The sequence below is a fragment of the Petaurus breviceps genome, unplaced genomic scaffold (assembly GCF_028583685.1).
Source record: "Petaurus breviceps papuanus isolate PSGF00001 unplaced genomic scaffold, PetGlider_PUasm1.0 90897, whole genome shotgun sequence".
Classification (NCBI taxonomy): domain Eukaryota; kingdom Metazoa; phylum Chordata; class Mammalia; order Diprotodontia; family Petauridae; genus Petaurus; species Petaurus breviceps.
Genome location: NW_027187374.1, coordinates 4840671 through 4868346, shown reverse-complemented (window position 1 = coordinate 4868346; position 27676 = coordinate 4840671). Strand labels below are relative to the sequence as shown.

At 38.3% G+C, this 27676-nt stretch overlaps 1 protein-coding gene across 1 annotated transcript in view; it reads left to right on the top strand.

The window, feature by feature from the left end:
* The window catches only part of CXADR (CXADR Ig-like cell adhesion molecule), a 54698-nt gene extending 44340 nt beyond the window's left edge, over positions 1-10358 (top strand). The window contains exons 5-7 of the mRNA XM_069074893.1: positions 4344-4466; positions 5124-5262; positions 6489-10358. Coding sequence (XP_068930994.1) covers positions 4344-4466; positions 5124-5262; positions 6489-6753 — 527 coding nt within the window. The 3' untranslated portion in view covers positions 6754-10358. The remainder of the gene's footprint in view (positions 1-4343; positions 4467-5123; positions 5263-6488) is intronic.
* Positions 10359-27676: the final 17318 nt, after the last annotated feature.

Genomic DNA, 27676 nt, shown 5'->3' with positions numbered 1-27676 from the left:
CTAGGGTCGGTACCTCTATTCACCTAGCCGCCCCAGAGGGCTTGTTACCTTACAGCTCTTAGTCTCAGAGGTCCTGTTTTGAGAAATGCAACCCCTCATTTGTAGGTGTTTGCTGGACTACAAGGTCCCTGCCCCAAAGCTTTCAGACCACCTTGCTACTTCCTCAAGGAAGCTTCCTTGGACAAGGCCTTGCAGTTTGGACTTGAAGGCTACCTTACACCAGTAGTTTCTTTGCTAGTGGGCTCCCTTTCTTTTCTATTACACATGAGCTTCTGGCTGAGCTCTTAAGCCTCTCTGGAGTAGAACTGCTCTACTGTCTTGACAATTAATTCATTCCAATGCACACTTCAGGGTTTTGCTGAACTGCTTAGGAGAGAGGTATACAATCAGCCTCCATATGATTATTAATAGCTTGTATTTCTCATTGGAAAAATGCCATTTTGTATCCTTTGACCATTATCTCTTGAGAAAATTGTTCCCTATTCTTAGATATTTCCTTCTATTTACAATTCTTTCCATATATATTTATCCCTTCCACATTGCAGGGGTCAGGGGCACAAGTACCCCTACGATCTGGAAAGTGCGCATAAAATTTTTTTGGCACTCCATTACCAAAGAAAAAGTATGAATTATGGTATTAGATGATAAAACATGTTGATACTATACAGATATTTTATGCATTTCTAAGCGTTTTCTGTGTCATCTGCTGGCCTTTGCATGTCATCTGCAGATTCTGCAAAACTATCCCAAAATTCCCTTTTATTTTCTTATGCTAACTCGAGATATATTGAAACCCCAAAAGGGAAAGTTGCAATGTGGAAGGGATAATTATATTTTGAACATCAGATCAGAAGGAAGAATGGTGCAGTAGAAAGAGTCTCCCTCACCACCTATGGCTTTTGGTAAGCAATTTAGCTTCTTTGGGCATTAATTTCTTTATCTGTACAAAGAGGCCTCTAGGGTTGCTTACTGCTTTACATCTATGATAATGTTACTTCTTTATCAAAAATTTCTGTTGTGAAGGGGGCGGAGCAAAGATGGCGGAGTAGAAGCACCGACCTCCCCACTGCTCTGGTTTCCACCTTCCCCAATCCATGTAAAAAGGGGACTCTAAACAAACTTTGGAGCTGCAGAACCCACAAAATAACACAGAGAAGCTAACCTCCTGCTGAGTACAGCCCGGCAGGCAGGCCAGCAGGAAACAGCAGAAGCTTTAGCCTCAGGGTAGGCCTGACCAGCTGCTGGCCTGAGGGACTCCAGATCAACAGCAGCTGTGACCGTTTCCAGATTTATCAACACATAGATGTGAAAGACAAAGTCAGTGCAGTCTGGACTTTGGGGCCCAGTAAGTGGGAGTGCTTGGCTTTTGCCCCCAGGGCGAGAAGCCTCTGAGACATAGGCACAGCCAGCCAACACCATGTGGCAGCTTCAGCTCCTGGCCTGCAGAGTGTAGGGGGACCAAGAACCAGTCTGAGGGATAATCACTCTTGCTTTAACCTTGTTGGATCTGGACTGCAGTCTAGGGTGGAGGTCCTGGGGTGTGTGTCCAGCTTGCCAGAGCATGTGGAGACCTCAGAGAGGGCACCCATCTAATACCTCCAGCAGCTGAGAAAACCCCAGCATTTGGGACAAAAGCTTCCCTGTCTGGTGGCAGAGTCCTACTGTGGCAAAAAGCCCAGTGGTCAAGTGACTGAGGGGCAACATGACCAGGCAAAGGAAACAAAGCAGACAGAAGATTCCAACATTATACTCCTATTTTGGGGACAAAAAGGAGCAAAGCATGGAACAGGAAGAAAACAATGAAGTCAGAACTCCTGCACCAAAAGTTTCAAAGGAAAATACGAGCTGGTTACAGGCCATAGAGGACCTTAAGAAGCAAATGAGAGAAGTGGAGGAAAAATTGGGAAGAGAAATGAGAACAATGCAAGAAAATTACAAAATAAGAATCAACAACCTGACTGAGGAAAATAATACCTTAAAAAACAGACTAACTCAAATGGCAAAAGAGGCTCAAAAAGGCAATGAGGAGAAAAATACCTTAAAAATTGAATTTGCCAGATGGAAAAAGAATCTCAAAAGCTCGATAAGGGGAATCATTCCTTCAGAATTAGATTGGAACAAAGGGAAGCTAATGACTTTATGAGAAATCAAGATGCTATTAAACAGATCCAAACAAATGAAAGAATAGAAGGCAGTATGAAATATCTCATTGCAAAAACCACTGACCTGGAAAATAGATCCAGGAGAGATAATTTAAAAATTATTGGACTACCTGAAAGCCATGATCAAAGTAAGAACCTAGAAATCATCCTCCAGGAAGTTCTCAAAGAAAACTGTCCTGATGTTTTAGAACCAGAGGACAAAATAGAGGTTGAAAGAATCCACCGATCACCTCCTGAAAAAGATCCCAAAAAGAAAACTCCTAGGAATATTATAGCCAGGTTCCGGAATTCCCAGATCAAGGAGAGAATATTACAAGCAGCCAGGAAGAAACAATTTGAATATTGTGGAAACACAGTCAGGAAAACCCAGGATCGGGCAGCTTCTACACTGAGGAATTGAAGGGCTTGGAATATGATATTCTGGAGGTCAAAGGAGCTGGGATTAAAACCAAGAGTCACCCACCCAGCAAAACTGAGTATCATGTTTCAGGGGAAAATATGGCCATTCAGTGGAATAGAGGACTTTCAAGCATTCTTGATGAAAAGCCAGAGTTGAATAGAAAATTTGACATTCAGATACAAGAAGCATGAGAAGGTAAACAGGGAAAAGAAATTATAAGGAACTTATCAAAGTTGAACTATTAACATTCCTACATGGAAAAACAATAATTGTAACTTATGAAACTTTTCTCAGTAGTTGAAGGGAATAGAAATATATATATGTCTATATGGACATATGAATACATATGTGAATGTGTGTATATATGTTTACAGGTATACATAGATAGAGGGCACAGGACCAATTTAACAGGAAGAGATGATACTTAAAAGGTGAAATTAAGAGGTGAGAGAGGAGTATAATGAGAGGAGATGGGGAGAGACAGATTGGGGTAAACTATCTCATACAGAAGAGGCAAGGGAAAATGGTTACAATGGAGGGGAAGAATAGGAAGGCAAAAGGGAATGGGTCAACCTTATTCCCATTGAATTTGGCTTGAGGAGGGTAGGAAATACACACTAAATAGGGTATCTCACCCTCCAGGAGAGTAGGTGGGGAAGGGGATGAGAGGGAGGATGATGGAAGGGAGGGCAGTCTCAGGGGGGGAGGGAAGTTGGAAGCACCCACTTTTGAAAAGGAATGGGATCAAAGTAGCGAATAGAACAAGTGTGAGGTGGGATAGGAAGGAGGGAAATATTGTCAGTCTTTTACAATATATCTACTATGTTATTGTTTTTCATTAGCTTCACATGTACAACCTATACTGAGCTGCTTATCTTCCCAGTAAGGGTGGGTGACAAGGAAGGAAGGGAATGAATCTGGAATTCAAAGTTTTAAAATCAAATATATATATATATGTGTGTGTGTGTGTGTGTATACTATTATTAATACTATTTTACATGTAATTGGGAAATAAGATATACAGGCACCGAGGCATAGAGATCCACTGGAAAAGTTGAAAGGGGTATGGGAGAAAATATGGGAGAGAGCAGATTGGAGGAGCGGACATCCTGTGGGATTGCTATTTTGGGCAGTGGGCAGGGGAAAAATGGGGAGAAATTTGTAACTCAAAACCTGACGGAAACGAATGATGTAAATCAGAAGTTAATAAAGCATTTAAAAAAATAAAATAAAGTCACTTAAAAAATTTCTGTTGCAAATGTTTTTCCCCACTTAATGATTTCCTTTCTACTTCTAAGTACATTGATTTTACTGGTGCAGACTTTTCAACTTTATGTAATCAATCAGATTTGTCTTTTTTAACTTTTATGATTATTTTTATGCCCTTTTAAATTGAGAATTCCCTCCCATTCATGGATGTGAAAGTTTTCTTTTTTCCATTCTTCACTAATTTTTTGAAAACTATTATACAGCCTTTTATATCTAGATCATGGATATTTGGAGCTTATTCTAACATAGGGTGTTAGTTGGTAGTGCTGGGGTTAATGTAGTGTGTTATTTGGTAATATAAATCTGATATCTGCCGACGACTACTTTACAGTTTTCCCAGCAGTTTTTGTCTAGAGTCTGCTTACCCTGAGGCACTTCTGTCTTTTGTTTACTTATCTCTCTTTTTTTTTATAACTTTTCTGCAGTATTGGACAATATACAGCCTCCTTTCCCAAGTAATAACGATGTGTTTCAAAAATAGGTTAGAAAATAATCTATTTTTCTACCCATAGACCTCAACCCATCTATTATTTCTGTACGAAATGCCACAACAGAGTACTCTGGCACATACAGTTGTACAGTTAAAAACAGAGTTGGTGTTGATCAGTGCCTTTTGAGGGTGAATGTTGTTCCTCGTAAGTATATTCTTTATGTTTACTTGGGGGGAGGAGGGTGAGTGTCATCTCCACCTTTGATTTTACTACCTTCATAACTGGTCTGTGACCTATAACCTCATAATCTTAGAGAGTAGCCCAGGGCACTAATAGTGTCCATGTTTGTATAGGCAGGATTTGAATTCAGAGCCATTGCCTGCTGTCTATTTCCAGATCCTTTCTATTTCTCATCGTTTTTGGCAATTAATAACAAGGCTTTGTATTTCCTTGTATTGTATTCCGTTTTTAAAGTATTTCTTTGTGTGCCCCTTAATCAATTTGATTTGTTAATGGGACAGATTTTAGAGTGGTATGAAGAAGGTAGGAAAAAAGATTTTTTTTGTTTCATGTGTGTTAGAGATCAGAGAGTTTTATCAGATGGCTTTTTAACCTTCCCAGCTTAAAGAGAATATTTTATTAATACTTTGTTCTTATTGTGGTGATGGGTTTTTTGGGGGGAGGGCATCAAATTAACTTGTGCTCCATTATTAGAATTATGAAAATAATATTTTAAATGGAAAAAATATGTGCATAGAAAAATTAAGCCAGTTAATCTGCTGGTTAGGAAGGAAAGTTAAACTGCTATTTGTAGTCATTTCAGTCCAAAGTCCTTGTAAAAGGTATTCTTAATTATTGTAGCTTCCAACACTGCTGGTACGATTGCTGGAGCTGTCGTAGGAACTTTGTGTGCCCTATTGCTGCTGGGTCTTCTAATCTTTTGCTGCTGTAAAAAACACAAGGAGGAAAAATATGAAAAAGAAGTTCATCATGATATCAGGTAACCTTTGGAAACCAACTTTTCCCAAGTAAAGCATTCCATAAGGAAGCTTCTGTGAGAGGTGCAATTAACTACAGTGTTAAAATCTTAAATAGTGAATGCCAGCATTCTAATCAATAATTCACTTTAGCTAAGTATTTGTAAAAATTTAATTGTTGAAGTCTTTGGTTCAGCTTAGTATCAGAGAATTTAGAATTAGAAAGAACTTGAAGGATTATCTGACCCAGTACCCTATGGGTTGGAGTGGGTGAGTGAATTGACTAAGGTCACATGTAGCTATTTAGTAGCAGAACATATTTGAATGTAGGTCTCCTGATCTTCTTCCCTGATCATTGCATACTTACATAGCATTTTCTCATGTTAACACTAACTGATTTTGACCTATCCCTCTACATTCCTAAATGGTAGCAAAATATATTGTGTATAGGATTTATTATTTCAGTCCATTATTTCAAAACAGTTCTTATGTGTGATCACAGCATTGTATGTAATAATTTTAAAAAAGAGTTTTTATTAGTCATTAAGGCCTAGTTATCTACCAGGTGAAAATTTGTCCTTTCTTTAATTGAGGCCTGCCTCAAATTGAACAAGTCACAGAGTCAACATTTGAATTCATGTCTTCTGGCTCCAATTCCAGTGCTTTTTTCACTATACCTACCATACTGCCAATAAGTTTTCAAAAACATGTCTTGTACTAGTAATTTTTGCAATTGTATGTGGAGAAAGGAGGTTAGTGAATTAGTGTGTAGGTGTATAATTCCTTCTTAGAAAGATTGAAGGTATAGTGATATTTGTTTTTGTATGACTTAAAAAGGTGATCCTGGTGTAGGGATCAGCAAAGTTAGTTAGAATGTTATTGCATTTGTACTGTATTCACATAGCAAATTATTCAATTAAGACCTCTTAATTTTATATAATTTAGGGCTTTTTTTGAGCATGCTTTACTAATTTGAATGTATGATGACTTAAGTTCAAACATCCTTAGTCACAAGGTCTTAGACTTGTGCCTTTGCTCTTCACTTGCTCAACTAATTGAAGGCAGAAATTTTTTTAAGCAGATTAGAGCATAAGCTTGTAAATAGAAACAGAATTCATGAATTTCCTACTTTTCTCCCTCATTGTGATATACACTATTATAATATATCTTAAAATATAGACTGAAGTTTACATAATTATAAACTTATAAAGACATTTTAAAATGTTTCTGTCTGGGCTTTCATTTCTAGAGAGGATGTTCCTCCTCCAAAGAGCCGTTCATCTACAGCCAGAAGCTACATTGGTAGCAATCATTCATCTCTGGGATCAATGTCTCCTTCCAACATAGGAGGTTATTCCAAAACTCAGTATAACCAAGTACCAAGTGAAGACTTTGATCGTACTCCACAGAGCCCGAGTTTCCAACCAACTAAGGTAGCAGCATCTAATCTCAGTAGAATGGGAGCTATTCCTGTGATGATACCAGCACAAAGCAAAGATGGGTCAATAGTATAGAGCATCTCAAACTTTGTTTCTTCAGACTTTTTTCTTCTCGGGAAATAGGAGAAAGTTGCCAACCTAAAAAATTGTTTTTGAAGCAATAGAGTAATTTAACCTGAACTAATAAAAAGATGATCTTCAAGAAACTTTGTTTAATTGACAGGAGTTTGAATCCTACATCAAACACTTAAAAACAGCGAGCGAGTTATTTAACCTTTTTTAAGCTCATTTCCTTATCACAGGGTTATTGTGAGGGACAAATGCTACATATGTTAAGTGCTTTGTGGATTTTGAAGTATTACATAAATACTAGCTATTGTTATCACAGAGATCAAATAGAATCTCCTGGGGAGGGGGGAAGAGTAAAATTGAATTTCCAAATGAAAGAATATTTTCTTAGGTTCCTTTAGAAACAACTGATTTCACTGATATTTAATGTCTAATATTCTACATAATAATATTCTAAAACTATTACTGTTTTCTCAGCCATTTTCTCTAGCAAACTATGTAAACCCTACAAAAAATCTGAAGAGAAAGTAAAAAATAACTAATTTAAAATGTTAAATTAATATTTTTGAAATCAGTTTGACTGAAGAGTATGTCTTGAACATCTTACTGAAAGAATACCAGCTATGACTAAGTGAGCTAGCCAAGCTCTGTCATCTAATTAATTTGGTGAAATGATTTCCTTAAATCATGTTTGAACACATGAAAGTGCTACAGAAGAGTAGCTAATTGTTTTTTTTGCTTTCTGGCTATATATAGCAATAAAGATGGCAGATTCTACTAGTGCACCATTCTTTTTAAAGAAGTCACATATATGGCAATAGTTTTTTATTGAAAAGCCACCCACACTATTACATAGTCTACCTTGTGTGGCTGATAACCAGCATTTTACCCAGCAGTGATCAAGACTGCAAATTAGGGACTGTAGCACATTAAGGAACATGGTTTGTTGCCATATGTACTCTTAACATTTGAACTAGGTAGTCCAGACTGATTGAATGAGCAGTACCTGTACTCTTTTCTTTTGGCTGCCTGATTCATTCAGGCTGTTTATGTGAATAAAATAATTACTAATGTGACTTGTTTTGTAATATAACTATAGAATAAGCCCACCAGACCTACATAAGAGTTTGTTTTTGTTTTTTCTGGCACAGTTTCCCCCTAGAAATATGTACACCCATATTTACCTTCTTGAATAAAATTCCTGGGAGAGACATTTTTTTAAACCTCCAGAAAGTTCACTTTTAAAAGGATGAATCTTTTTCTCCACAAATATTGTAAATTAATACTTGACAACTTGTGTGTTATTATGTTGCAGAAGTAGCTTTGTGTGATACTCATAGGCTGAGGTTTGGGAAGATTTCCTACTTAGTTTTGTGAAAATTGTTTTTAGTAAACATAAGGGGAAAAGGAGTTTTTTTTAACACCATCATGTTAGAATCATGGGAACTAATTTTATTTTTTAAAAATTTCTATTGCTTTTTTCCTTAAGATTTTGACTATGCTAGGATTTCAGATCTTTAGAAAATAAGATCTGCTTTTTATTAACTCCAACACTTTTTTCCCTTAAATTTTCATAAGAACTTCATTCTTAATAAACTGTTTGAGTGCTTTGGTTGTAAATATTCCATATAAATAAATGTTGTTGTGAACTTGGAATTATGTACTGTACCCTGTGTACAACTAAATAGCTATAATGTTTAACTTTAATTTTTTTGTATGTGTATGGTTTTTAGAGCTAAGAGAAATTTTCTTCTGTGCCTTTACAGTAAACTCCCATTTATCAAGCATTTTTGTGCCCATGAACTATCACATGAAAGGTGCTTGGGGGGTAGGGGGTGAAGGTACTGTTTTTTCAAAGTATATCACTGTGATACCTTTCTACTTTGCTTTTAATACTGCCTTTTTCTACATGTCCTTTTTGAATATTGTTTAAATGTATTGGAGAAATTAGTTTTTTGTTGTGTTTCTAATACCCAGTACTATTTTCTTATGTTCCTGGCTCCTGTGTTCTTAATTTCTTTTGACTACTAGAAGCTTAGGACTAATAATAAAATTAGAATAGAAAATTTATTTTTAAACAATAACTTTAAGATTTGATACTTTTTTTCTACTAAGGAGCTGTCTAAACACTAGAAATCACTTTTAGGTGTAATATGTGGATGATATTTAAGTTTAATCATCCCCTCCTGGAGAGGTTTTTTGATTTTTCAGCTTAGATAAAATACTAGATCTAACCCTGGGGAATTAGCCAGGAACCAACATTCAAAATCCGTTTTAAGATTTTTTTTTTTAACAAGAGTAGACAATAGGTTCATGCCTATTGACCATTGTCATCCTATTGTCTTATCTTTTGCTATAGTTCTACTCCATAATTCAAGTCAGGTTTGTCTATAATTGAATCTTTGGGGCAGCTAGGTGGTACAGTGGATAGAGCACTGGCCCTGGAATCAGGAGGACCTAAGTTCAAATCCGGCCTGACACTTAACACTTAGTAGCTGCATGACCCTGGGCAAGTCACTTAACCCCCATTGCTTCACCAAAAAAAAATTTTTTTGAATATTGTAAACAGAATTTGCAAGTGGCAAAATGTGTTCATTTTAAAGAAATTTTATCATATTTAAGAGAAATCTGTCTGCCAACAGCTGGGTTTCAATATATATGGTAATCTCCTTTCACAAGTAACTTATAAAAGTTTCTAGATTTCTTTTGTGTTTGCATGGATGGAGCTTTAGAGTAACTTTTATGAGGTAACTGGTTTTCTTTTCATTTTGAACTGTGCAGACCACATTTTTAAAAGCTATAATGCAGTGTGAATAAAAGGCCGAAATTGTATGTAATTGATTTTTTAATGTTAGTCAAGGAATAACTTGTAGCATGTATGAGTTGGCACAATTTTAACTTTTTCCTATGTCATAATAGAAATGTACATATACCTTCATTGTGTTCATACATTCTTTCTACTTAGTACCATAATAAAATGTTTTGGGCAAGTTTTAAATCTAAAAGCTCCAATTAAGTCAATATTTCACAATAGAATTCATTACAGCAATAATAACAAAAAACATAGGTTTATACTATGTGCGCTTGGAAGAATTATTAATAAATTTATGCTTTTCTTTATGCTTAAACTGTCATCTCTAATATTTTGTTAGATTACCTTTACAATAATTAATACCAGTAAGTATTGGTTGAACTTTGACCATTTCTCTCAAATCACTTTTTTGTTTTGTTTTGGCTAAACACATCCATGAGAAGCATCATGCTAGGGTAAGGAAGAGTTTAAGGTTTAATCAAATAATTTTGTAAAACTAAAATTCTATGTATTTATTTATGTTTATATTGTTCTAGTCAGGTATAAGTTTCAACTTTAAGTTAATTAGCCTTGATAATATAAGGGTGAAAAGAACCTCATGAGACAGTTACCCATTTGCCACAGGGAAAAGATTTTGTTACACATCACATTGAGCAAAAACCAGGAAATAACAGTGGCAGGTTTCACATTAAAGTTTCTGGTTTAAGTGTTTTAAATGAAGCTTTTGAAATTTTTTAATAGTTCCTCTAGTTTCATGTCCAACTTCTGTAATTTTGAAATAAAATAATTCAAGAAAGCAGTTTTCTGTCTCACATTTCAAAGAGTATTGTGTAGTTTCATTTTGCACATTTTTGTGTTTTACTAAAGTGTCTTGTTCTTGTACAAAATGATGAAAGAATTATAAGATGTAGTGTTCAAGAGAATCTTGGAGCATATCATCTACATTTTAGAGGTGAAGAAACTGAGCCCCAGAGAGGGGTTAAGTAACTTGCCAAAGGTCACAATAAAGTATTACTAGATTAATATTAGTATTTAGAGAAAGTCAAAACACACCACTTTCTAAAGTGTGATAGAGATAATGGAGTAAATTTAGATGATGTAAAAACAAAGTAAAAAATCTAAAATTAATTGAAGAACAGATAATGATCAAAGCTTGAGGGTTGGAAAGGCAAGATCAGCAATACTCTTAATACTTGAGGACAAGAGACTCAAGAAGAACAGTATAGAACTGACCTGGTTCATCAAGGGGTCAAATTAGGGAAGGGAGGAAAGTATAACTAGTGATGGCCTGGGAAAGAACTGAGGGGTTAAGGGATTGGATGTCTTGATGTGAAACTTGATTTTAGGGTTGCAAGGCAGAGGGAGAGGTGGAAGGACACTAGATTGTAACCAGACTTCTCCCTGAGCCAGGAGTCTATTATTAACTTCCACTGGTACTTCCCTGGTCTATGGCCTCAGTGGAGATGAAAAGCAAGAACTTTCTCTGATCACATAATTTCCATTGCCTGCTATCAGTGTCCTCTGGGGCAAGGTGGCAAAAATCTAGGCCAAGCCAACTTCCTTCTGTGCCAGTACAAGGCAACTCTCACCTCCTGCTGTCAACATGATCCCCTGACTTTGATATGGAGAACCTCTGGTGCTAAGAGAAGCAACTTTCCCTTTGATCTCAGGCATTCCATCTCTTACTACCCCACTTTCCTTGAAGAAGAAGGAAGAAGTTCAATGAGAAGAGGGACTTCTGCTATGCATATCTGACTTCATCTCCTGTCATACTTATTTCCTAACAAATCTCCAGCACTTGCAGGGAACAATCTAAACATGTTCCTTCCATATACTGCTACCTTTCTTCAGTCCAAACTGTAGCCTGCTCTGGGAAGAGGAGTGGTATCTTCAACTCAGTGAGGAACATTTTCACCCCTGGTCATAGCCTACACACCTCAGTGCTTCTGAATCTGATGTAAGTCACCATTCAAAACCTACACATTCCTGACCACCCAGTTCCTTATTTCTATCCCCCTGAACCCTCCTAACCCAGATTCCAATCACACAGCATCCTCTCTATCCACAGTGCCCTCTGGAATGCCTGTTCCACAGAGAACAAACTTCCCTTCATCCTAAACATTTTCCTCTCCCACTTCTATCTTCTACTTATTGAAACATGGCTCCCTGTTGATGACACAGCACCTTCACTCATTCCGCTCAGCTTAGTGGTCAAGGCAGAGGGAATACTTGTTCTACTTTGCCACTCCCAGATTGTCTCCCTAACTCCATCATTTAATAACCTCTCCTGTGGAGATTTATGCTATTCATCTCTACCACCCAATTGAAATGCTCTTACCTATTGTCTACAGGCCTCCAAATCACTCCTTTCCCTTCCTCAATGAGCTCCTGCATGACTCAATTTTTTTTCCTTCCTAACTCTCACTAGAGGACCCCAGCATAAATAAAAACTCTTCCTTAGGAAAACACCCTAACCACAGATTCAGGCACACACAATTCCCATGACCTACTCCTCCACCTTAACCACACACAATGATGACTATACTCTTTATCTTGCCATCACTCACAAATGTGTTACCTCTATGTTCAAGAATTCCAAAATCTCCTTATCTAGCCATGATCTGTTGCTTCCCACCCCTCCCCCTCTGCATCCCATTGTGAAACCCTATGCTTCATCTATACTGTGACTTCTAATCCCTTGACCCCTCAATTCTCTCCCAAGACCACCTGTGTAATACTAGCCTCTCTCCTCTTTTTCCCATCTTGACTCCTTGGTGAACCAATTCAACTCTATACTGGTCTCCTCTCTTGAATTCCTAGCCTACTTATCATAGCATCAATTATACACAGCCAGGCTTCTCAGCCTTGGATCACTTTTATTATTTGCTGCCTTTGTTCCTACATAAGTGCTTGTAAAAAAGGTTAAGAAAATCACAAAATCAAATTCAACCATTCTGAAGAGCAATTTGGAACTATACCCAAAGGGCTATAAAAATGTGCATACTCTTTAACCCAGCAATACCACTTTTTTTTTTTTTGCCTTTTGGAGGGCAATTGGGATTAAGTAACTTGCCCAAGGTTACACGGATAGTTTTTTTTGTGTGTGTGTGGGTGTTATGTGTCTGAGTCCAGAACCGAACTTGGGTCCTCCTGACTCCAGGGCCGGCGCTTTACTCACTGCACCACCTAGCCACCCCAGCAATACCACTTCTATGGCTGTATCCCAAAGAGAGCATAAAAATGGGAAAAGGACACACATGTACAAAAATATTTATAGAAGATCTTTTTTGTGGTGACCAAGAACTGGAAATTGAGGGGATGCCCATCAACTGGGGAATGGCTGAACATGTTGTGCTATATGAATAGAATGGAATACTATTGTACTATATGAAATGATGCGGGGCACAGTCAAGATGGCAGAGTAGGAACAGGACTTCCGTGGGGCTCTGGATTCCACCTCCTCCAATTCATATAAAAGGTGACTCTGAAGAAACTTTGGGGGGTGGCTAGGTGGTACAGTGAATAGATCACTGGCCCTGGAGTCAGGAGGACCAGAGTTCAAATCCAGCCTCAGACATTTAACACAAAAACTAGCCGTGTAACTTTGGGCAAGTCACTTAACACCCATTGCCCTCCAAAAAAAAAAAAAAAAGGAAAGAAACTTTGGAGCTACAGAACCCACAACATGATACAGAGAAGCTAACCTCCTGCTGAGGATAGCACAGCAGGCTGGCAGGAAGTGGTCAGTGCAGTGCTCTGGTAGGCGACCCCAGCCCCTCACAAGCAAGAGGTTTTAGCCTCAGGGAAGGCCTGGCTGGATGGAAGAACTTCAGATCACCAGCAGCTGTGGTGGTTTCCAGAATTATCAGCCCATAGATGCTAAGGACAAAGTGAGAGGTCAGTGCAGTATGGACTTTGGAATCCAGTAGTATGGGAGTGCCATTGGCCTTTGCCCCCGGGGCAAGAAGCAGCTGAGCTGTAGCGGCCGTGCAGCCGCAGCCACGTGGCAACTTCAGCTCCTGATCTGCAGATTGTAGGGGGACCAAGCGACCAGTCTAAGGGGTAATTACTCTTGCTTTAACCTGCTTGGATCTGTATTGCGGTCTAGGAGAGAGGTCCAGGGGTGTGCAACCAGTTTGCCAGAGTGTGTGGAGGCTTAAGAGAGGGCACCAAACTAATACCTTCAGCAGCTGAGAAAACCCCAGTGTTTGGGACAAAGCTCCCCTGTCTGGTAGCAGAGGCCTACTGTGGCAAAAAGCCCAAAAGTCAAGTAATTGAGTGGCAATGTGAGCAAATGAGGGAAGCAAAGCAAGCAGAGCAAACCAACTTTACACTCCTATTTTGGGGACAAAAAAGGGTAAAAGCATAGAACAGGAGGAAGACAGAGAAGTCAAAACTCCTGCACCAAAAGCTTCCAAGAAAAATACGTGCTGGTTACAGGCCATAGAGGAGCTTAAAAAGGATTTTGAAAACCAAGTAAGAGCAGTGGAGGAAAAATTGGGAAGAGAAATGAGAATGGTGCAAGAAAATTATGAAATGAGACTCAACAACCTGACTGAAGAAAATAACACCTTAAAAAATAGACTAACTCAAAGGCAAAAGAGGCTCAAAAAGGCAATGAGGAAAAGAATGCCTTAAAAAGCAGAATTTACCAGATGGAAAAAGAATCTCAAAAGCTCACTGAAGAGAATCATTCCTTCAGATTTAGAATGGAGCAAAGGGAAGCTAGTGACTTTATGAGAAATCAAGATACTATTAAACAGATCCAAACAAATGAAAAAATAGAAGGCAATGTGAAATATCTCACTAGGAAAACCACTGACCTGGAAAATAGATCCAGGAGAGATAATTTAAATATTATTGGACTACCTGAAAGCCATGATCAAAAAATTAACCTAGAAATCATCCTCCAAGAAATTCTCAGGGAAAATTGCCCTAATGTTTTAGAACCAGAGGGCAAAATAGAGGTTAAAAGAATCCACTGATCACGTCCTGAAAAAGATCCCAAAAAAGAAAGCTCCTAGAAATATTATAGCCAGGTTTTTGAATTCCCAGATCAAGGAGAAAATATTACAAGCAGCGAGGAAGAAACATTTTGAATATTGTGGAAACACAATCAGGATAACACAGGATCTGGCAGTTTTCACACCCAGGAATCAAAGGGCTTGGAATATGATATTCTGGAGGGCAAAGGAGCTGGGATTAAAACCAAGAATCACCTACCCAGCAAAACTGAGTATCATGTTTCAGGGGAAAATATGGCCATTCAGTGGAATACAGGACTTTCAAGCATTCTTGATGAAAAAACCAGAGTTGAATAGAAAATTTGACATTCGGATACAAAAAGCAAGATAGGTAGACAGGGAAAAGAAATCATAAGGAACTTATCAAAGTTGATCTATTTACATCTCTACAAGAAAAACCATAATTGTAACTGATGAAACATTTCTCAGTATGAGAATAGTTGAAGGGAATAGAAATGTGTGTGTGAGTGTGTGTGTATATATATGTATGTATGTATACATATATATGTCTATATAGGAGGGTATATGGTGTATGAATACATATGTGAATGTGTGTATATGTGTGTGCAGGTATACATAGATAGAGGGCACAGGACCAATTTAATAAGTAGGGATGATACTTAAAAGGTGATATTGAGAGGTGAGAGGAATATAATGAGAGGAGATGGGGACAGACAGAATTGGGTAGACTATCTCATATAGAAGAAGCAAGGGAAAATGGTTACAATGGAGGGGAAGAACAGGAAGACAAAAGGGAATGGGTCAACCTTATTCTCATTGAATTTGGCTTGGGGAGGGAATGACATACACACTAAATAGAGTATCTTACCTTACAGGAGAGTAGCGGGGAAGGGTATGAGAGGGGGGATGATGGAAGGGAGGGCAGGCTGGGGGAGAGGGAAGTTGTAAGCACTCACTTTTGAAAAGGGGCAGGATCAAAGTAAAGAATAGAACAAGTGGGAGGTGGGATAGGAGGGAGGGAAATATAGTCATTCTTTTACAATGTATCCACTATGGAAATGTTTTGTATAGCTGTACTTGTACAACCTATACTGAATTGCTTATCTTCCCAGTAAGGGTGGGTGACAAGGAAGGAAGGGAATGAATCTGGAATTCAAAGTTTTACAATGAAATGTTTAAATACACACACACAATTATTATTAATATTATTTTACATGTAACTGGAAATAAGACATACAGGCACTGGGGCATAGAGATACACTGTGTCCTACTGGAAAGCTGGAGGGGGTATGGGAGAAATATGGGAGAGAGCAGATTGGAGGAGGGGATATCCAGTAGGATAACTATTTTGGGGTGGTGGGTAGGGGAAAAATCGGGAGAAAATTTGTAACTCAAAATCTTGAGGAAATGAATTATGTAAACTACCGTGTTTCCCCGATAATAAGACATTGTCTTATTATTTTTTTTTTGGACAGAAAAACACCAGAGGGCTTATTTTCAGGGGAGGGCTTATTTTAATGAACATTGACAGCAATTTTAATAAACAGGTAAATGTGAACAAAAAAATGTACCAGCAAGCAAATCACTGGGGAAGAACAGGATGACGCGCTCACTGCTGCAGCTCTGATTGGATGCAGCTCGGAGCGCAGCGTGTGTTTCACGGGGGGTTGGGGGAACGGTGCATACAGAGGGTACTGTAATGTAGTGTGTAGTGCAGGGGATCACCTTCACTACAGTAGCAATCTCAATAGGGCTTATTTTCGGGGAAGGGCTTATTTTAGAGGAATCTTACACAGTAAGGGGAGGGCTTATTTTCGGGATAGGTCTTATTATCGGGGAAACACGGTAGAAGTTAATAAAGCATTTGATTTTAAAAAAGGGAACAAAAAATAAATGATGAACAGGGGTGACTGGGTGGCACAGTGAATAGAACATTGTCCCTGGAGTTAGGAGGACCTGAGTTCAACCTGGCCTCAGATACTTAACACTTACTAGCTGTGTGACCTTGGGCAAGTCACTTAACCCCAATTGCTCTACCCTCCACACTCCAAAAAGGAAGAAAAAAGAAAATCACAAAATTATTCTGTCTGGGTTCACAAATTTATGTTGTAAGACCTCAACTGGGTCTTCATTGCTACTAGGAAATCCTACTATACCTCCTTCATCAATTCACTATCCCACTTTCCAAAATGGTTCATTCAGTCTTTTTGCCACTCCTCAAATGTCCCATGGTTCCCCTTTCCTCCCTTCTTAGCTGAGAGCCTTACCTCATATTTTACAGAAAAATTGAGGCCATTTACTGAGAGCTCTTTTTCCCTCTTCCTCATCTATCACTCATATGACATCTGTCACTATGTTGTCATCACACGTGTCTTACATAATGTTGTGGCATTACTCCTCCCTGAGGCTAACCCCTTGTAACATTAATGGGATTTAAGATCTTCCCTGCCCATTAATAGGCCTCATGTGGAGCCCATTAAGGGAAGCTTACTTAGGGGAGGCTTGCTTGTAGGAAGGCTTTCGCACCTTTTATTAATTTCTAATTAAGCATTGAGTCACAGGGTTGGGATGACTTCTGGCTCTGAGAAGTGTGTATATATATATATACTCTGAGTTGGTATTTTGCTTTAGGGGCTCACTTATGAGAAGGATCTTGTGATTCCCTGGTCAATATTATGATTGGATGTATGTTCAGAGCTGCCTGACTGCTGAGATATAAAGGCTCTCAATTTAGGGATGTACAATTGATTCAGGCAGTCAGACTCCTGTCTATTGGTCTTTATTTCTCTGCTTGTATTTTCTCTGAATTTCAGGGTGCTGACTTTTCCCTGAACTAGTAAATATAATTAGATAAGATTGCTGACCCCTTAAACAACTATCTTTCCTAGTAAAGCAGATCTAAGAACCTCTGCCAGCATCCATCTTGGGTATGCCAGTGTGGTTGCTGCTATACCCCTCTGCCTGTTCAAGCAATCACATTCCATCTCATTTCCAGCAACAGATTGCCCAGTTTGTCATCCCTACTCTCTTATTTTTCTTCAGTTTTTCCCTATTGGTTTATTCTGTATTGACTGTACAGTATACCTGTACACATATATACACACATTCACATAAGTATTCATATACCATATGCCCTCCTATATAGACATATATATGTATACACACACATACATACACACACACACACACATTTCTATTCCCTTCAACATACCCCAACCTCCAAAAAACCCTCACTTGATCCTTCCATCCTCACTATCATCTTCTGCCTTTTGCAGCTAAATTCCTTGAAAACACTGTATACTAAAGGTACTTCCACTTTCTCTCCTTAACCCATTACAATCTGGCTTCCAACCTTACCATCCCTCTAAAATTCTCCAGCGTTACCAAATCCAGTGACCTTGTCTCAATCCCCATTCTTCTTGACCTCTCTGCAGCCTTTGACACAGTAGATCACCCTCTCCTTCTTAATGCTCTCATTTCTCTATACTTTCAGGATGATACTTTCTCCTAGTTCTCCTACATATCTGATTGTTCCTTCTAAGTCTCCTTTGGTTGATCCTCATCCAGAGGATTCTATTTAACTATAGGTATCCCTCAGGGTTTTGTCCCCTCTGAATTCAAGTTCCTCCCAGCTCTTAATTATTTCCTATTTATCCTGTATGTAGCTAGTTTGTTTGCCTATTGTCTCTCCCATTAGATTATTAGTTTATTGAGAGCAAGAACTGTCTTTTGCCTCCTTTTACATGTCCATCACTTAGCATGGGGGCTGACACATAGTTTGTGGTTAATAAATGTTTATTGACAGATTGAGATACAGGTATTTTAGAGTTCATTAACCTGGAAATGGTGCATTTGCAAGTGATAAGAAAATCTAAGATAGTCATCTTGGGGTGGGAGGAGGGAAGAGTGCAGTGCAAGAATAAGTTATAACAAATGATTAAATTGAGGAAATGTGAAGTTAGGGTTTTTAAGAAAGGATATGTGTTGAGGTGATGGTGGGAAAGGGAGAACCTGGAAGTGAAAGTGGGAAGGAAGGAGTATTCCAGTTCTCCCACCTCAACTAGTTAGAGGGAATGAGGCTTGAAATTCCATTAATTCCTTAAAAGGGATTTATCCAGTTGCCAGAGGAGACTTCTAAATAACTATTTGCTGCTTTTAGTATGTATACTGAAAACCCTGCAAGAAAAATACAGAACTATAAAGCTAAAAGTCAATAATAGTCTAGAAAAATGAGCAAACAATAAAAAAGCACCTGACCATAGAAAGTTATCATAGTAACAGGGAAGATCAAAACATAAACTCAAAGGACAACAATGTCAAAATAACTACATGCAAAGCCTCAAAGAAAAAATGTGAATTGGTCTCAGGAATACAAAAATTCCTGGAAGAGCTCAAAAAGGATTAGAAAAATCAAATAAAAGAGATACAGGAAAAATTGGAAAAAGAAAAAAGAATGATGCACAAAAATCCACTGAGAAATTCCTTTAAAAGCAGAATTGGCCAAATTGAAAAGGAGATACAAAAGTTAACTGAAGAAATAATTCTTTAAAATAATTAAATTAATTATCAACAATTTTATAAACATTAAATTATAAAATTACATATTTTATAAGTATTATTCTGTGTAATTATTGATTATATTATAATATATAAATTTATAAAAATAATTTTTTTTTGCTTTTTGGAGGGGGGAAGGCAGGGGCAATTGGGGTTAAGTGACTTGCCCAAGATCACATGGCTAGTTTTGTGTTAAGTGTCTGAGGCTGGATTTGAAATCAGGTCCTCCTGACTCCAGAACCAGTGGTCTATTCACTGTGCCACCTAGCCACCCCAATAAAATAATTTCTTAAAAAGTTCAATTGGGCAAGTAGAAGTTAATGACTCTGGGAGATATCAAGAAACAATAAAACAAAATTAAAAGGATGAAAAAAATATTGAACAAAATCTGAATCATTGGGGAAATAACTGATATGGAAAATAGATCCAGGGGAGATAATTTAAGAATTATTGAACTACCTGAAAGTCAGGACCAAAAAATCAAAATTCCTATAGTCAAATTCCAGAACTCCCAGGTCAAAGAGGAAATAGTAGAAAGAAACAATAGAAAATGTTTAGAAAACATCAGAAAGTAACAATTCAAATATCATGGAACCACGGTCAGGATAATACAAGATTTAACAGCTTCTACATTAAAGGATCAGAGAGCTTAGCACATGATATTCTGGAGGGCAAAGGAGCTAGGATTGAAACCAAGAATCACTTATTTAATGAGACAGAGGATTTTCAGAGATTCTAAATGAAAAGACTGGAGCTGAATATACAATGTGACTTTCAAATACAAGGCTCAAGAGAAGCATAAAAATATAAACAGGAAAGAAAAATCATAATGGATTCAATAAGTTTAAGTTGTTTATATTCCTACAGGGAAAGATGATATTTTTGACTCCTAAGAACTTTATCATTATTAGAATGGTTAGGAGGACAAGGGTTGACTATGATGGGATAATATCCAAAAAATAAAATTAAGGAGTGAGAAAAAATGATCAAACTGGGAGAAAGGAAAAGTAGAAAATTATTACACATAAAATAGTTGCAAAAGAGCTTTCACAGTAGAGGGGAAGATGGGGGCTGGGTGGGAAGCAGACAACACTTGAACCTAACTCTCAATGGAATTGGCTTAAAAAGGAAATAACATACACTCGGTTGGGTATAGAAATCTTTCTTACCCTACATAGAATAAATAGGGGAAGAGAAAAGGGAGGGTATTGTAAAGCCAATCATGGCAACTCTCCTGAGGACTGCTGCTGTGAATAACTTTGAGAGTCTAATTGCATAGTATAATGAACACTCTATTCAGCAATACACTAAAGAATAACATTCAAGAAACTAAAGCCTAACATTCACAACATATCATAGCCACTTATTACTAAGGTGGCCACATAGTCTTAAATAAAACCTATCAATCATCCTTGAGGGGCAGCAGAAAGTACAAACATCATCCACCCCTAGGTCACAGTAAGTTACAATATCATCAGTCAATACAGAGTATCCAAGGAAAGTCCTCTTTCATCTGAATTCAAGGCTGACTTCCAAACCCCATGGAGGTACAGGCTCTGGGAACCCCCTTGAGCTTTCCTTGAACCTTCCCACATAAGGCCTTTCACTGTAACTCAGTTCAAATCTTTGTTACTGGCCTAGCCCTCCTTTGTCTAGCAACTTCCCACCCTTGATCCTCCCTAAATATCTATACCCAAATATGGTACACCCTTGAACTGGCCTGTCCCCTCCATTGTCTGTTATCTCTAGCTAGCCTCCAGCTTCTTCCCACCCTTAATCTCTCATTATTGGAGTCTCACCTCATTTGACTCCTCCTGAAGATCCTCCCCACACTCCTCCTCTAGAACACCCCTAGATTCTTCCCACAACCTTTCTGTATGTAAGACCCCATCTTGTCTCCATGAGAAAAAAAAAAGCCAGAGAATCATCTTGTGAAGACTCATCTGTGTCAGATGATTCTGGCCGCTTGTCCAATGCAAGTGTCACAGATGCTGAGGCTTCTTATGTTATACCTTAACTTGATTAATGCAAGCAAGACCCAAGTAATAATTTTATAATGGACCCTTTATTAAAAGGCCATGTTGGCTGATCAGGCCACATGGCAGGCTGAGCTGGCACCACCCATGTCTCAGGTATAGCAATAGAGGTAGCAGCCAGCAACAGCCCCGATCTGGGGCTTATAAAGGGGGCCTTATGTAAGCAGTGATTGATCAGTACACACCTTGAAACTGCCTCACCTGACCCAGAAGTCCACCCACTTCTATGCAGGTGAGCTGACTGGGGGAAAGGGCGGAGACCCAGTGGGAAAGGGTGGAGCTGACCTGGCAGTCTGCTTACTTCCTTGAGGTGGGGGGTTGGGGGGATGGGGAAAACCAGGCACAACACTTAAGAGTCTACCCATTAGGGTGAATCTTTAATAAACTTTGCTTTTCTTTGGCTGAGAGAAGATTTGAGTCAAGTTCATTTGGCAGGACCCAGAATGTTGGTATTTTAGGTCTTGAGCACCCTAAACCCTATACTTCAACAATATGAAAAAAAATGGTCTAAATCACTATTGGTTAGAGAAATGCAAATTAAAATAAATTTTAAAAACTCACACCTGTCACATTGGCTAACGAATGAGAGAAATGGTTTTTAATAACCAACAATTTGAGAAGGTCCAGAGTTCTTCCAAAGTCCTGATTTTTTAAAGTTCAGTGTTTTAAAGTAAAGAGGTTACCCATAAAGAGGGTTTAGGGTTGCTCTGGAGACCCCAAAATACCAAAATTCTAGGTCCTGCCAAATGAATTTGACTCATCTTCTCTCAGCAAAAGAAAAGTAAAGTTTATTAAAAGTTCGCTTGCATTAGACACAGAGTAAGTCTGTTCTAGGTCATTCTATGACACTCTCACTATTCTATAGAACTCTCACAAACATGGAGACAAGATACAGAAGGTTGTGGGAGGAATCTAGGGGTGGTCTAGAGGAGGAGTTTGGGGAGGGTCTTCAGGAGGAGTTAATGAGGTCAGTGAGTGATTAAGGGAGGGAAGTTGCTGGAGGCTACCTGGAGACTACAGACAATGGTGGGCTAGGCCAGTTCAAGGGTGAATTGATCTCAAGGTTAGGAAGTCTAGTAACAGAGGAATGCCAAACAGAGGTTTAGGCCCACAATGTAAGCTTATGGCCTCATGCAAATTCTTCATCTAATGAGATTATTTAATCAGAGTTCAAGGCGGGGGTTCCCAGAGCCTGTACCTTAAGGACTCAAGGAGGGCTCAAGAGGGCTCCCAGGGCCCATACCTCATCAGAAGGACATTGCTGATAATGAGATTGAGCTAACTCTTGTTCAGACACCCCCCCAATGGAGTAGCCATTGTGTTCTGCTCAAACTTGGGTGGGACACATTCTTGGAATAGATAGCCCAAGCCTATGGGTAGTCTAAGTATAGAGATAAGGCCCTCTGTCCAAGGGTAACACGATGTCACTCTCAGTCCCTCCTTCAAATTCCATGCTACCCTATCATATCATATGGTACTCTACTCTTCAAAGGGTATGTAAACTGTGATCCCACTGCTAAAATTGTCTTTGGTCTAAGAGAGATGGCCCAATGAATCCTTTTATTAATAACATAGTGGACTTAGTAATAAACTATGTCTCTTTGAACCTTTTAAATTGTCACACATGACAGAAAATAAAAATGATAAGTGTTAAAGGGATGAGGGAAAATTGGGATACTAAGGCACTATTAGTGGAATTGTCAACTGATTCATCTGGTGAGGCATTTGGAACTATGCCCAAAGGGTTATAAAACTGTACATACCATTTGACTCAGCAATATCACTATTCAGACTGTATTCCAATGAAATTTTAAAAAAAAAGGAAAAGGACCTATATGTACAAAAAGATTTATAGTAGTGTTTTTCTGATGTCAAAGAATTGGAAATTGAGGGGATGTTCACTGGTTACTAGATTGAGGTCTTCAAAAAACTAAATGAGAGTTAAGTATCTTGCTAAACAATTAGAATATCTTTCTCCTGTAGTTTAAATGAGCCTATTCATAACAATACAAACCTAACTGGAATAAAACTGGGATCCTCTAGGCACTAGCCTATATTTTACTATAGCAAGGTATTAGGTATCTAGGTCTTTAGCTTTTTCCATAGGAAAAACGCTATGTTTGATTTGCTGGGTTATCAAGAATCCCTATAGAGGCAGCAATCTCACAGAAGTTAAGATTTTATTTTTGTTCATGGAAAGAAAACAATCCTCTCAAGTCACAGTAATGAAAAAATAGCAGTAAACTAAAGAATGCAGGAGAAGTATACTTTCCAAGGAATGTCCCCAAAACATTGTTCATACTCATGTATTCTGTTAGATTATATTATATCAACTCATAGTTTCCATGATTCATTCTTTAAGTTGCAGTCTCAAATGAAGTAAAAATCTCAGCTGGCTATATGTAAAAAGAACCCCCCAAAATTGAATGAGAATTGTGTTTTGTTGCCCTGCTACAATATTGCTTTTCTTGAGACTGAAATTATCCTGTTGAGAAAAATACATACAGAAAATCGATTGAGTTCAAACCATTTGACCTCATCAATCTACCCAATTTCATCTTTATCTAAGTCCTAAGGACATTATGCTTTACTTGCTGAGATAGAAATTTTCCTCTCCTAGGTGATTTTTTCAACAGAAAGCAATATTTCATTCTGGTAGATTTTTCAATCTAATTGATCAAAGATTAATTTAATTCAATATTAAAGGGGTCAGGAGTGATTATAATGCATTTAATTCATGGAATGGACCAAAAATTACTAGCTGTGTATTTTAATTATTATATATATTTTTCCAACCTAGTTTTCAGTATTCCCACTTTAGATAATCATCTGATTTGAACTAGAGGTCCCTACCAGCTATTAGATATTGGAGTAAATGATGTCAAATGCAGAAAAAAAAAAATTTTTTTATTAAGCAGATACCAGATTGTGGGCCACAAACATTAATTCAGACAGTTTGTTGTGTGCTTTTCCTGCTAACTTGACAGTATTCCTTCTCAAGGCAAAAATCTCAGTTGGATTGGAAGTCTCTAGTTGCTACCAGATAAAGTTCTTTAAAAATTTAAATAGGCCTTTTTTTTGGCCTTTCTTCATAATTGGAACATTCCTTTGCTTTAGTTTAGAATAGAGCAGTCTTCTCAATTAAGAACAATACAGGGGCGGCCAGGTAGCACAGTGAGTAAGAGCACCAGCTCCAGTGTTGGGATGACCTGGAGATCGAATCCCGGGCTCAGACACTCAGCACCACACCCAGAAATAACTGACCGTGTAACCTTGAGCAAGTTACTTAACCCCGATTGCTTAAAAAAAAAAAAAAGAACAATACAAACACAATGAGAGTGAATCATGTGAGTTCTAGTCCTTTTTATTTATTTATTTTATACTGGTAAGTAGACAGATTTCTAGTTTTTAACTCTGTCTCATAAAGGTGGTACTGTGGTTTATCTGCTGAATAAATCAGGACTCTTCTTATAGGCATCATTGTCACCAAAGGCAAAAAAATCTATCCTATCAAATTACAGAGCCTTTCCCCCAACATGGTACTGAAGGCAAAGAAGGAAGCTGTTGTCCCCCCCAAGACAGAAGCCAAGTCCAAGGCCTTGAAGGCCAAGAAGGCAGTGCTGAAGGGTGTCCATAGCCACAAAAAGAAGAAGATCTGAACATCCCCCACCTTCCGGCAACCCAAGACACTGAGACTTAGAAGGCAGCCCAAATACCCTTGGAAGAGTGCCCCTCGAAGAAACAAGCTCGATCACTATGCCATCATTAAGTTTCTCTTGACCACCAAGTCTGCTATGAAGAAGATTGAGGACAACACCCTAGTCTTCATTGTGGACATCAAGGCCAACAAGCATCAGATCAAGCAGGCCATAAAGAAGCTGTATGACATCGATGTGGCCAAGGTCAACACACTGATCTGGCCTGATGGAGAGAAGAAGGCCTATGTCCATCTTGCTCCAGACTATGATGGTTTAGATGTTGCCAACAAAATTGGAATCATCTAACTTGCTGTGTCCCATTCCACCTACAATAAAAATAAAGCTTTCCAGAAAAAAAAAATTACAGAAATAAACAAATCAGAATAAATTATGTTTAATTTTTTTTAAACATTTTGTTCAATGAATGTACCAAACTTTCACAAGCATTAATCCAAAATGATTATATGTATTTTTCCTGCAGAGTTCATATGCATGAATTCTGTTAGATTATGTTGTGTTATTCATGTAGTATTTCTAGGATTCCTCTTTTAGACGGCAATCTGATATGAGGTGGAAGTCTCATTTGGCTGTTAGATGAAGGTCCTCAAAGAAATGAATGGGATCTAAATCTCTTGTGGAAGAATCACAACATTCCTTTGCTTTAGATCAAAATAACCTATCTCAATATGTAGAGAACAGTATAAAGACAATGGGAGTGAAGCAGGAGGGTTTCAGACCAGTTATTTGACTCTAGTGAGAAATGACATTTTTAATTCTTTATGTATTTCCCTAGAGATGTACTGTATTTTATTTACTGAAATAACAGGGCATATCTAATAGGCAATATAATCATGGAAAGCAAGATTTCATTCTTCTAAATTGAAATATTTTGATCCAATTAATTGTTGACAATAAAAGCCAGACTGAAACAAATTCTGTGGAATGTATGTATTATATTTGACTCAAGAAATATACTAGATTAGTGGTCATATATATTAATTTGAACAGATCATATTGTGTTTTTCCTACAGTATTTTCAGAATTATTACAGTAGGAAAGTAATCAGTAACTTTCTTGGGATATAAACCCAGTAATGAAGTCTCTGGGTCAAAGTGTATAGGAATTGTAATTACTTTATTTATTTATTTTTTTAAAGCAATCGGGGTTGAGTAACTTGCTCAAGGTTACACGGCCAGTTATTTCTGTGTGTGGTGCTGAGTATCTGAGCCCGGATTTGATCCAGGTCATCCCGACACTGGAGCCGGTGCTCTTACTTGCTGAACCACCTGGCCGCCCCTAAGAATTTGGGGTTAAGTAACTTGCTCAAGGTTACATGGCCAGGTGTTTCTGGGTGGGTGCTAAGTGTCTGAGCCTGGGATTCGATCTCCAGGTCTTCTCAACACTGGAGCCAGTGTTCTTACTCGCTGTGCTACCTGGCCGCCCCTGTAATTACTTTATTTAGATAATTCCAAATTGCTTTCCAAAATGTTTGTAGAATTTTACAGCTCTACTAACAATATATTAGTGTGCCTATGTTCCACAACCCTTCCAACATTAACTATTGTCATTTTTTTTTTATCATTGCCAATTTTCAGGGTGTGAGGTGAAACCTCAGAATTGTTTTTAATTCTCTTAATATTTGTAATTTGTAGCATTTTTCATGTGGTTATAAATATATTCCATATATTATTATATATTTACAAATTGTTTACACATGTCCTATCCCTTTCCATCTGATCCTTCACTCTTCTCCAGAAATTTTTTATACTGGGAGTGGCTAGGTGATACAATGAATAGAGCACTGGCCCTGGAGTCAGGAGGACCTGAGTTCAAATCTGGCCTCAGACACTTAACACTTACTGTCCATGTGACCTTGGGCAAGTCATTTAATCCCAATTGCCCTGCCCTCCAAAAAGCCAAAAAAAGGGAAATTTTTTTATACCACAGAATGTTGCTGTGCCACTGGCATTCAAAGACTCAGTAAATATCTACAATTTGTATCTTCACAGTACAGGAAAGAGGGAGAAGAGACTACAGTGTGAGAATAAGTTTTTGTTACAAACTAATGGGGTTGGTTTTCATAGTGCAGCTTTACTGCTTATTGCATGGTTTATTGTAATAATAATGTAATTTAGAGATTCCCCTGTATTGGCTTGATTTTTGGGTTGAGTGATAAAACACAGAGCTTGTGAATCCCACTTGTGGGATGGATTTGTTGGTGTGAAAAGAGAGGGATGAACTGGAAGGAGCTGGTGCAGTGGATTTGGAGAGACACAAGCAGAGGAAGGGAGGCAGAAGAATTTTTGGAAGCAGCATTGTGGAGGCAGAGAGAGAGAGAGAGAGAGAGAGAGAGAGAGAGAGAGAGGATTGCTGAGGGCCAGTTCAAGCTGGCCAGGACTTTTGAGAGCTGCCACCCCAAGCTGCCAAGGACTGAGGAGACATGGCTGTGATGCTGGTACTTTGTCTGCTTTGATGTTGTTTTGCCAAATTTGTCTGGTTGTTGGAGAGGCCCTGGAACCTTACTGTTGGTTCAGGGGTCTGGAGACTGTTCTGCAGACAGAGAGTGAATTTCATCCACTGATGAAGGACAATGCTGTTGTTGTAGAGGTTCTGGAAACTTGCTGTTGGTTCAGAGGCCCTGAAGAAGGATTTTCTTGTTGTATGTTAACAGAAATCCTAGAAGAGGGTCTTGATAATGTTTTCAGGGGTCCTAGGACTATTCTGCAGACAGAGAATGAATTTATGAGGACATTGGCAATGTATCTTGTGGCATTGTTAAGCTTTGTATCCCCAGTGTATTAGTATGATTTAATGAGGTTCGGATCCACTCCTATAAATGAC